At 41.5% G+C, this 11,044-nt stretch overlaps 1 protein-coding gene across 1 annotated transcript; it reads right to left on the bottom strand.

Annotated features, from left to right (window-relative positions):
- Window positions 1-6,911: 6,911 nt before the first annotated feature.
- LOC103722628 (L-type lectin-domain containing receptor kinase IX.1-like) lies at window positions 6,912-10,219 on the bottom strand. Its single transcript, XM_026810588.2, has 2 exons — window positions 8,332-10,219; window positions 6,912-7,581 (listed from the first exon to the last, which is right to left on the bottom strand). Exons 1-2 carry the CDS (start codon window positions 9,953-9,955, stop codon window positions 7,127-7,129), a joined length of 2,079 nt encoding a protein of 692 aa, XP_026666389.2. The 5' UTR covers window positions 9,956-10,219; the 3' UTR covers window positions 6,912-7,126.
- Between the last annotated feature and the right edge of the window lie 825 nt (window positions 10,220-11,044).

Genomic DNA, 11,044 nt, shown 5'->3' with positions numbered 1-11,044 from the left:
CAAAGTCTGAGACTCGAGTCGACTCCCGAGTATCACGAGTCGACTCCAAGCGTATCAAGTTCACTGGCACGAGCTCGAGTCGACTCCAGATCAGTACGAGTCGACTCCGACTGAGAACAGACAGAAGGACAGAAAGCTTCAACTCAGAAACTGTCAACGAGTCGACTCCTGAAGTGCGCGAGTCGACTCCAATGTTCAACGAGTCGACTTCAGGGTAGTAAGAGTCGACTCCAAGAGAAACACAAAGAAAAGTCAGAGAGCAGTTTTCGGGTCTGAGATTCGAGTCGACTCCAGTGGAACGCGAGTCGACTCCGATGGTTGGCAGGTCGACTCCAAAGAAGGTAAGAGTCGACTCTCAGAGGAACACAAGGAAAAAGTCAGAGAACGATTTTCGGACTCTGAGATTCGAGTCGACTCCCGCAGTACGCGAGTCGACTCCGAGACTGAGCGACCATCAACAGACAGAAGACCATGTTACTGCCTCTGAGATTCGAGTTGACTCACAGACAGCTCGAGTCGACTCCGAGACAAGCTTCACGTCAAAAGGCAGAAGACCAACTTTCGGAAACTGAGAGCCGAGTCGACTCCAAGGAAGTTCGAGTCGACTCCAAGACTGGATGAGCCAAAAGACAGAGAATCGGGAGTTCGGGCTCTGAGATTCGAGTCGACTCCCAGGACAGTCGAGTCGACTCGAGTGGACAAAATTCAAAATTGGATCCACGGACTTCAGTGGATGAGCCGACTCCAAAATTGCCAGGTCAGCTCCAGAAGTTGGCGTGTCGACTCCAGGTCAAGACGAGTCGACTCCCAGTCAAGACGGCAACTTTAATTCAAATTTGGAACAGTTGCCGAGTCGACTCCGGAAAAGCGTGAGTCGACTCCTGCTACAGCCGAGTCGACTCCTGATCGCGCGAGTCGACTCCAACCCACCAACGGTCATATTGTCAGGCTGCGCAGAGTGTGCAGAACGGCCAGAAAAAGCAGAGTAACGGCTAGTTTCCGTGGGGGTTGGCTTAAATAGCCACAGAGGACTGTAGCAAGGCAGAAAACAGATATTCCACTCCAAGCATTCAAGTTTTCAAGCTCTCCAAGTGCTCTTAAACGAAAAAGGGAAGATCTGCATTTACTGCTCCAACAACTTCTTCCCAACAATCAAAGCTTCCTCCTCCTGCATTCAAGTCGACCACTCTTTCAAGAGGAGACCGGAATTCCAGAAGCCATACCTCTTCACCAGCTTAAAAGCGTTTGAGGGCTTCTAACTCCTTTACGATTATATTGGTTTAAATCTGCTTTTTGAGAAGCTATTTTCTGTTTTCTTCTATCTCTTGTATTTACTTGATTCAATCGGGGGATTGAATCAAGGGGTTTAAGGTTGGTTGGTGAGCCAAGTTAAAACCAACGTGTGTAAGGGTTTGATTGTGAGCCCGGGAAAACAATCGGGGTTGGTTCTAGTCGGTGAGCCTGGGAAAATCGACCGAGTTCGTTGTGAGCTCGTAAAACAACAAGTTTGGTTGTGAGCTTGCAAAACAACCGGCTGTAATCCAAGGGGGTTATAGTGAAATTCCCAAGTGAGACTTGGGGAGTGGACGTAGGAGCAAGGGTTAGCTCCGAACCACTATAAAACTTTGTGTTTGTAGTGCATTGTCTCTCATCTTCTTCCCCGCACATTACTCACAGCACTAGGCTTTAATTAAATAACTTGCTATAGTTTTTAATTAATCATCCACAAAGTTTTAATTAGCCAAATTATTTTAAAAACCCAATTCACCCCCCCCCCCCCTCTTGGGTTGTCTATCTGGGCAACAATCTAGATATGAAAAATAGAAAAATTATGATAATGAGGTACACTAGCCAAGTAAGCAACATAATACCCTAGAATGGGGTCAAAGCATGCGAGATATTTAATCAAAACACAAAATAATGATTGAAAAATAAACCACAAATAACATATTTTTTTTGAAGCTTTTATCATTTCACAAAACTTATGATACCAAAATTTCAACATCAATAGGCTGTGGTCACGTAACCCAGTAGCATGGGTTGCACAAAGTGCCAAATTTACTATTATTAACCACCGGTGGCAACGATGTACAAATCTACTATTATTAACCATCAGTGGCAACGGTGTCCAAATCCACTATTCTAATCATCAGTGGCGTGGTATCGAAACCAGTTTCTCACAGATACAAGTCGATAGGGCCAACAAAAAATCTCCATTGGCAAGGCCAGAACAGATCATAGTCATGCTAAGAATACATATATATACACAAAATAGATTTTTCATAATTTACCCAGTCGCATTTTCCAGATTTCATAACATATAACATAAATGCAAAATGATTATTAACATGTCTGACCCGATTAATTAAATACAAAATATATATCAAAATTTAATCAACTAATAATTATTTTACCAAATAATTTTGAAAACACACTTTTTTTGCTTAAATCCCACTTCAAACAAATGGGTTAGGTGCACCCGTTTAATTTCATTAAAATATTATTAATTTTAATATCATTTCAGAAGTCAAAATTAAATACTGGTGGAGAACAACCTTTTGCCCTCTTATCAGGTCGGTCGGATAATTGTGCTCAACTGCCCAGGTCGATCTGAGCCAGAAGGATTCAATGGGTCAGATGAAGTTCAAAAGTTGTCAAATTTAGTTGGGACTAAAGCAGTGGGCCGGTCTATTGCCCGGTTACCGGGGTGGTTCAGGGTCTTCAAACTAGGTTAACTTGGATCCGAGCAACAAAAGGAACATGACTTACACTAGGATCCCTAAGCCTGTCTAGAGAGAGAAAAAGGAGGACGACAGAGAATCTTGGCTCAGGTATGAACTTGGTCTGATCCTTGGTCTTGGGCTCAATTTGTGTGGTCTGGGTCAACCATGAGGAGAGGGCTAGATTTACTCAATTAAAGGAAAGTCAGGGACTAGTATCCACAATAAATGATTATGGCCCAAGATTATCATGGCCCACAATAGTTGAATGGGGCCCAATATGGCCTAACATGAACACGACCCATGTGGATAAATAGAGCCCAAAATAATCACAGCCCGCAATGATTGGACAAGACCCAAGATGAATACGACCTACAATGGGTGAACAGGGCCCAAAATGAATACTGCCTAATTGGATAAACGACCCAACAGAACCTAAATGGATAAACGGCACAAATGGATAGACGGTCCAACATGACTCCAATGGGTAAACGTTCCAACAAAGCCCAAATGGATAAACGGCCCAACATGGCCCAAATAGATAAACAACCCAACATGGCCAAAATGGATAAACAACCCAACATGACCAAAATGGATAAACGGCCCAACACAATCCAAATGGGTAAACTGCCCAACCTAATTGGACAGGGCCCAAGATGAGTGTGGTCCACAATAGATGAACAAGGGCCAACTCAACCCATGATGGATGGATTCAGCCCACAACGTATATGGCCCAATGAACAATACCCAATCACGACCCATAGAGTTTTCTTCATCCCAATGGCTAAGAAACAAGGAAGAAGGGGAAGAAAAAAGGGGAGGAAAGGAAGAGGAGAGGAAGGTCGATGGCCTGACGCTGGCCCAGCCAGCGGCTTGTGTTGGTGCGGCCTATGGAGTAGCGGCGGCCGGCGGCTGCTGTGGCGGCCGGCGGCTGCTGTGGCGGCCGGCGGCCGGTGAGAAGGGGAAGACCGAGATCCTTCTCGGTTGGCTCGAGACATGGAAAAGATACTAATGCAAGGGAGTTTGTCATGTTTCCGAGTATGCAATGCTCCACAGATTTAGGTCATACTCGTCAACAAGACTTTCTCTTAATCTAGGCACAAAGATAACGGAAAACTTTATAATTATCAAATTATTAAATATCTACCCCCTATGTACGTGCACTGCTTTTTCGGCTGATGGTTAACATACCACCCTTCCTCCACAGTTGCTAAAATGTGTTTGGCTGGAGTACAGCTGAGCATTGAAAATTAATAGGCAATCATAAGATCGAGTTGCATTATCTTTGGGCATCAACTATAATTTATTTAACCTACCTAGAGTCCCATCAGCAGATGGTACCGTAATGCAAGTACAAACTCCTCCTACGGCGAACCTCGGATAACCTTGGCAAAAGCTTCAAGCCACGGGGATTTCTACTGGATAGATCAACTTCTTTTATTTTTAGACAGCCAAGAACAAATACACATCCATTACTTTATAAACAGAAGGGAAGACAGCAGGATTCCTTCAAAAAAGAAGAATCCAAGCAAGCCAATTTGGCATAATTCTCCCTCGATGACCGGGAGTTTTTATCACCTTCATGCAATCAAGAAGGGCATCCAGCTCATCATTCTCAAAGATTCTTCAAATTTCCCCTCTGTCGGCAGTGCCACTTAATCAGGCATCGATCCAAATCCTACTATCTGAAGCTCAAGTGCTTTGCGCATACTCTTGTTCTACTTTTCCCAAGTGAGTCAAAGCAAGCCATACAGAAGCAGATGTACAACCAGCCTAATGACTTATCTTTCGTAAGAGAAGCATGCGAGTAGCCCCAACTTCTTCGTCTTTTCTGCACATGAGAACTACTCATAGCATACTTGAGGAGCATTGCTTTCGATAACCAACAAGCATACAAACAAGAGAGGAGCGAATGATAAGCATTCCCTCATTCAGCATGTTGAACGAAGCAAGCTCTCTTCTCCTATCTTATAGCTAGGTCCTGAGTGAGCCACTTTCCATACACAGCTCTCCAAGCAGCAAAATCATGCTTCGGAATGGTCAAATTACTCCACATAAACATGGCCAAGTATCTTGAGGGAGTTCTGGACTTTTTTGACGAGAAAAGCAATTATCATCCTCAATCCTCCAAGCGAACTTGCCCTGCCCTGAACTGCACATTGGTCTTCTGTTAAGTCCAGAAGAGTCTCAAACACCCTTGTGGAAATAGGGATAAACGCTAGTCCCCATTTTGAGTAATTCTAGCAACAGAAATGAGCTCCCCCTGTGAATTTGTCACTAGCCAGCTAGGTAAGATTTATTTATATATTTTATATTTTCTTATACTTTTCTTCACATGTGGGCCGGACTTTTCTTTAATGGGTGAGCCCAACATGTAAAATTTTTTAATAATAGGGTTAAAGAGTGCGGAAAAAGGGTTCGTCTGATAAGACATATTTATATATATATATATTATATTTTCTTATACTCTTCCTTATATGTGGGCCGGACTTTTCTTTTAATTGGTGAGCCCAACATGTGAAATTTTTAATAATAGGGTTAAAGAGTGTGAAGACAGGATTTGAACTCAGGACCTCTGCTCTGATACCATGTTGAAATCACTACTTGTCCTAAAAACTTAAGCTTATAGAATAAGATAGATTATATATATATATATATATATATATATATATATATATATATATATATATATTATTTTCTTACACTGGAGTACAGAGCCCATCCTAACAATTCTTTTTATGAGACCAGAAACTACAGCGTTGGATCTAGTTATCTACTTCCGTAACAGAATTGGTTGATTTTCAATTTTCCAGTTGTCAATTCATATAGGTCTTTTCCCCCATGATGTCCTCTTACCTGAACTGGCAGAGGAGTTGCTGTGAATCGATTGGCCTTCATTATCTCCAGGTGTCTATTTCTGCATGCTTGGTTCAAACCACCAAATATTTTACCCTGTCCAGAGCATAAACTGACTATTTTACTATGGATTCTGTGCAAATTCCTAAAATATATTTTTTTGACAGAAAATGGAGGAAGTGAGCCACTTCTCCCAACTTTATTAATAGAATGAATATTTGCAGAGGGTGGAATTCACAAAGGCAGAAGCGATCTCAAAGTGCGTACAGTAGTAGTTTCAGGTCTAGTCTATTTGTAATATGGGGGACAGGGATGTTTGGATCATCTCATTCTGGCACTACGTTGGCAAATTTGGAATGAGAGGAACACAAGAATCTTCTTGAGAAAAAAATCCTCAACCACCTCAATGATGCATAGAAACCCTCATACCATTCAAATTTTGGGCAACCTCTGCTCACAGAAGTCCTCAGAAATTCCTAAAATAGATAACTGAGTAAAGAATTCATCATAGACAAGTTATTTTCTTTCTGGTGTTATCCTCTTCAAGACTTCAAGTCAGTCTCTGCTGTATTTTTAATGATGATGGTAGATCGACCATGTGAACAAACAATAAATCCGTTTGGGGGAAAAAAGGATAAAAGCTTATAAGGTAATGTAGTATCTATGAATTTTAGGAGGTGAACAAGGAATAGTTTCTGAAACATGGGATGAGAAGCCTGACGATGCATAAACAAGAATTGTTCAGAAATATCAAGTTTAAGCTTTCATGTATCTACTTGTTATTACAAATTCTGAGAACCATGTCCAGAAGTTGATGATCTAGTGCTAAATACATGGATTCAGGTGACGATACGGATGAAGATCAACCAATTCTTGGGTCATTTATTTGAGATTTAGTACATATATTTTTGTGAACCCAAGAAAAGAATTTCTCCTTCAACGACATGAGGTGCTTCAAACATGGATTTTATATGCAGAGATGACTTGCCAGTATGTGTTATATGATTTGTTATTGAGATGTAGGGAAGGCATATATAAAAAGCACTGCATTAATTCTTACCATTCAATCATGTGCTTGGTTAAAGGAGACACAAGCACAATTTTTTCTTTGCCTTTGCATCCCTTTAACAATAGTTTTAGTGTATATAGTTGTTGGGCACACATGCTTGAAAACATTTTTCATGTAACATATGCAGACATATTTGTTTCCTGTGAAAACAAATGTTAGCATAATGATATATATACTACGCATCATTATGCAGAGGAAAAAATAATGGACTTGCATTGAGATGTCGACGATCATCAATAGCATAGTTTAACATATCTTTTGCATGAAGCACCGCCAGCAGTGTAAAAGATGACTTGTGACAATGTTATAGGCATCTTGAGCAGTAAATTGGGTAAAAAAGCATCACAAAGTTTGGAAAATTGATAGTAAAGAACACATGATAGCATGGAGAAGCAATTTCCTCACCATGTTACATGATAAACATAATATATCAAACCTCCTAGAAAAAAAAAGCTCAATCTTTAAAACCTGTTTTAATTTCTTACTCAAAATAACTTCTGCGAATGTTTGAGTTGGAGCTTGAGGAGTAGCTACTAACTGAAGGTCCGCCGGATGATGATGATGCGGAGATAAAGTTAGAAATATCCATTGGAGGAAAATACATTGCTACAGGCATCTTGGGTGGCAGATCGGGTAGTGGAGCATCAAATTTGAGAACGTTAATTGCTTGTCTTATTGTCGGTCTCAGGTTGTAATCTGGATAGGCACACCACAACCCTACAATCATGAAGCGTTCCATTTGTTTCTCATCGAATTCCATCTTTAACCTTTTATCCACTGCCGTAAAACACATGTTTTTTCCATAAAGCTCCCAAACCCATTCTACCAAATTCACCTTGTCTTGCTTCTCTTTTAAATCAATTGGTTTTCTACCACATGCAATTTCTAGCACAACAACTCCAAAGCTGTATACATCTGATTCTTTGCTAGCTTTTCCTGTAAAATAGTATGATGCATTTCGATTAGCAAAAATTAATTTATATTTATCACCGTTAATTTCAAGTTAATTAAAACAATGCAGACCCAACTAAACAAGACAACTATGATCCAGACTTGATATTGTCATAAAGCACTTTCATATTGAGCCAGGCTAGCTTGGGTTTATTCTTGAGTGTAGCGGTTGATGGAGTAAGCCTCCAGGGTGGATATTTAGTTTGAGCAATCAATAGCCTTTTGTATAGGCTGGACCAATTCACTATTGGGTTAGACAAGCTTGACTAAAGAAACTTGTTTACCCCAATGAATTTGTGGGTAGGAATATATCTATGCCTAATGAACATCAGTCACAACACATAAGTTCGGCTGAATTTTAACTTCCTAACATGCAAGTAGAGGTGTTTTATTTTTTCTTCAGATACAATAGGGCAAGAAGATTGATGGTAAAATTTTCTGCAAATCGGACTATTAGAATATTCTTTGCAAGCCAAAATCAAGCCTGGCTATTGATAAAAATGGGATAGCAGTGATTGGTCTATCACTGTACCTTATAGCAGAGCTGATGATGGACGTAGGCCTAGACCGCAGGGTTGCCATGGGCTCAAAGAGCATTTTCCTTGGTCTAGGCCAAGCCACAGTCAGCAATTCAGCTCTACCTAGCATGAATAAAATCTCTTTCTATAAATTTCATCAGAAAAGCATCCATTCAGAGAGCCTTCAAAGTGCAGCTAGAATTATAATATTACTTACCTGTGGTAGCATATTCAGGTGCGATGTATCCCCTCGTCCCAGCCATAACCGTTGTTTGCATGTTACTGTCATGATCTACAAGCCTTGCTAGCCCAAAATCACCGAGTTTAGCATTGAATCCTGAATCCAACATCACGTTGCTCGGCTTGACATCTCTATGGACCACACACTGCTCCCACTCTTCGTGAAGATAGAGCAGTGCCGAGGCCAAGCCGAATGCGATCCGGTACCTCTCGGGCCATGTTAGCAGTCTCTCCTCGCCGTATAGATGCCGATCGAGGCTTTTGTTCGGCATGTACTCGTAGACAAGCAATAAATCGCCTTTTTGATGGCAGTAGCCGATGAGCTGCACAAGATTGCGATGCCGCACCCGGCTTATAATCGTGACTTCTGAGATATACTCCTTCTTCCCTTGCTTAGAATCTCTAGAAATCCTCTTGATCGCCACTTCTTGCTTTGTATCATCCAACATGCCCATGTAAACCTCCCCGAAACCTCCTTCCCCAAGCTTTGCCTCCCTAACAAAATTTCTGGTTGCAATCGCGAGTGCAGTATAAGAAAATTTCCTAGGGCCGCCACCTCTCTCGAATGCATTATTGAGGGACAATTCAAGAGCCATCTCTTCTTCTTCTTCTTCTTCTTGTGCTTCCATCCCTCCCCTGGCCCTCTTACGCCATACTACGGACCACAACAAACCCAACCCACATAGCAAGATCCCAATACCAACAGCAAGCCCCACGACTAGGCTCATCTTACTCCTTTTCTTGGCTTCGAAAGTTTCATTAGTTGGAGTAGGTCCAGGGCTGGGAGCAAGATCTTGAGAACCCAAATTGGAGGAATTGAACTCCCAGGAATAGATGCTATGCGTCTCGTAATCGTCCCCGGTGGAAGCTGAGAAACCAATGGTTACGCTCTCAGGCAGGTATTTCCGCAAGTCCACACCATAAAACAGGCTCCAATTCCTCAGAGGATTTGAAGCATTAATGAGGAAGACGCTCAAATTTTGAGCAACAGCATCGTAACTAACGGATGCATTGAACTGTGAATTCGTTCTGATGCTAGGATACATGTTCACTTGGTTTTTGGAAATGATCGACCATATGTCGATGCCCACATGGTTGTCGCTCGTATCCTTGACAGCAGGGTTCTTGTAGCTATCAAATTCGACAGCCACGACCTTGCTCTCCTCTGTTTCGTTGCCAGAACTTGAAAATAGTCCAAGACCCGCACCGGCTGAATCCGGTGGAGCCTTAGAAGTGATGGGTGAGAGGAAGAAGGCAAGCCCATCGGCACTATAATTTTTTCCTAAGCCGTCGATAGCGAATGTGAAATTTGTTGTGAAGTTGGCAAGCGTTCCTGAAGCTTTGTCCCAGAGAGGCACCGGTTTGGAATATGTGGCTCTTCCAACGCTATGGGTAAGGTTAGCCCCATTCCCCGCCTGGTTCTTGGTCAGTTGGACGTTTCTGACGTTAAAGTAGGCGTCGCCAGAGAAGCTTATGTTTGGTTTGTCGAGATCAATGCCAGCGAAGTTGAAATAGAGTGGGCTTGCAACGGGGATCAGGACGGTTAGCAACTGAAAGAGGAGAACTAAGATGCGGAGAGAACCAGACTTGCAGAGAGCCATTTGCTCGGGAAGGGTAGGAGGCTCGCCAAGCTAGATTTCTTGAGCGGTAGAAAGACAAGGGAGTTGTAGCGTCGTCAAGAAATTGTTCGTTGGGAATTAGTCACTTGAAGGGTACAGCCGTGCTTAGAGTTGATAGTTTCGTTGCACGACTAGTCTAATTGCAACTTGGACGGACGTCACGGACCTAGTCTTGCGACGATACAATTTTTTCATGCCCCAACTTGGTCTAATGCCCATATGTACATTTCTGGCGTCAAAAATGGTCAAAAATGGCGGGCCAATCGCACGATGGCACAAACAGGATCCACCAAGAACACGGAGCGGTCAAAGTAGGATATAGAATGCTGCTTTCCGGCACCGCTCATGCACCAGCTCAATAATTTTTCTCTAATCAAAATTTAATATTTAATGTTTGGTCAGGCTTTATCACCTCCACAAACACATCCAAAAAATTTAAACAAGTCTAATACATAGAAAGCTTACCAACTACTTATATATTTAATTAGATTCATCTAAAATAAGCAATGCTTAAGTAACATAATAATCTCCTAGAAAGATATATAAGCATAAAATAATGTAACACATATTGTTTAAGAAAGAAATGGGAAAGTCGTATCAGTTATTTAATTTTTTTTAAAAAAAAAGTAGACTGAACAATTTGTCAATGCCTCCGCATCACGTTCAAGATTTGAAATTGTAAAATTTATTTTTAGTGAATCTTCCCTTCAGTACTCAAAAGTAAAATAATAAAATATTTCCGTGTAGATTTTTATAAACAACAGCATGACTAATTTGCAAGCCAAATGGATGGCATGACCTTACTCATGGATTTTTCCAAAATTGCTAGCACTCAATGCCCGTACATCATAGCGCTGGCAATTGTAAAAAGAGATGGCTAATTCCTTTTTCTAAGATCAATTTGTTAACAAAATTTTATGTTCAAGAACAGAAGAGTCACAAGATTAATGTGTGAGATCTAGACTGGGCCAGATCCACTTGACCGGCTCAGCCACCTAACTAGCGCTTCACGTGAGGGTACCGAAAAGAACACAATACGAGTGAGAACACAAGACCAATGGATGATTAGGA

The sequence above is a fragment of the Phoenix dactylifera genome, chromosome 1 (assembly GCF_009389715.1).
Source record: "Phoenix dactylifera cultivar Barhee BC4 chromosome 1, palm_55x_up_171113_PBpolish2nd_filt_p, whole genome shotgun sequence".
Taxonomy (NCBI): domain Eukaryota; kingdom Viridiplantae; phylum Streptophyta; class Magnoliopsida; order Arecales; family Arecaceae; genus Phoenix; species Phoenix dactylifera.
The sequence above is the reverse complement of the archived record's forward strand: the minus strand, read 5'-3'. Positions and strand labels throughout refer to the sequence as shown.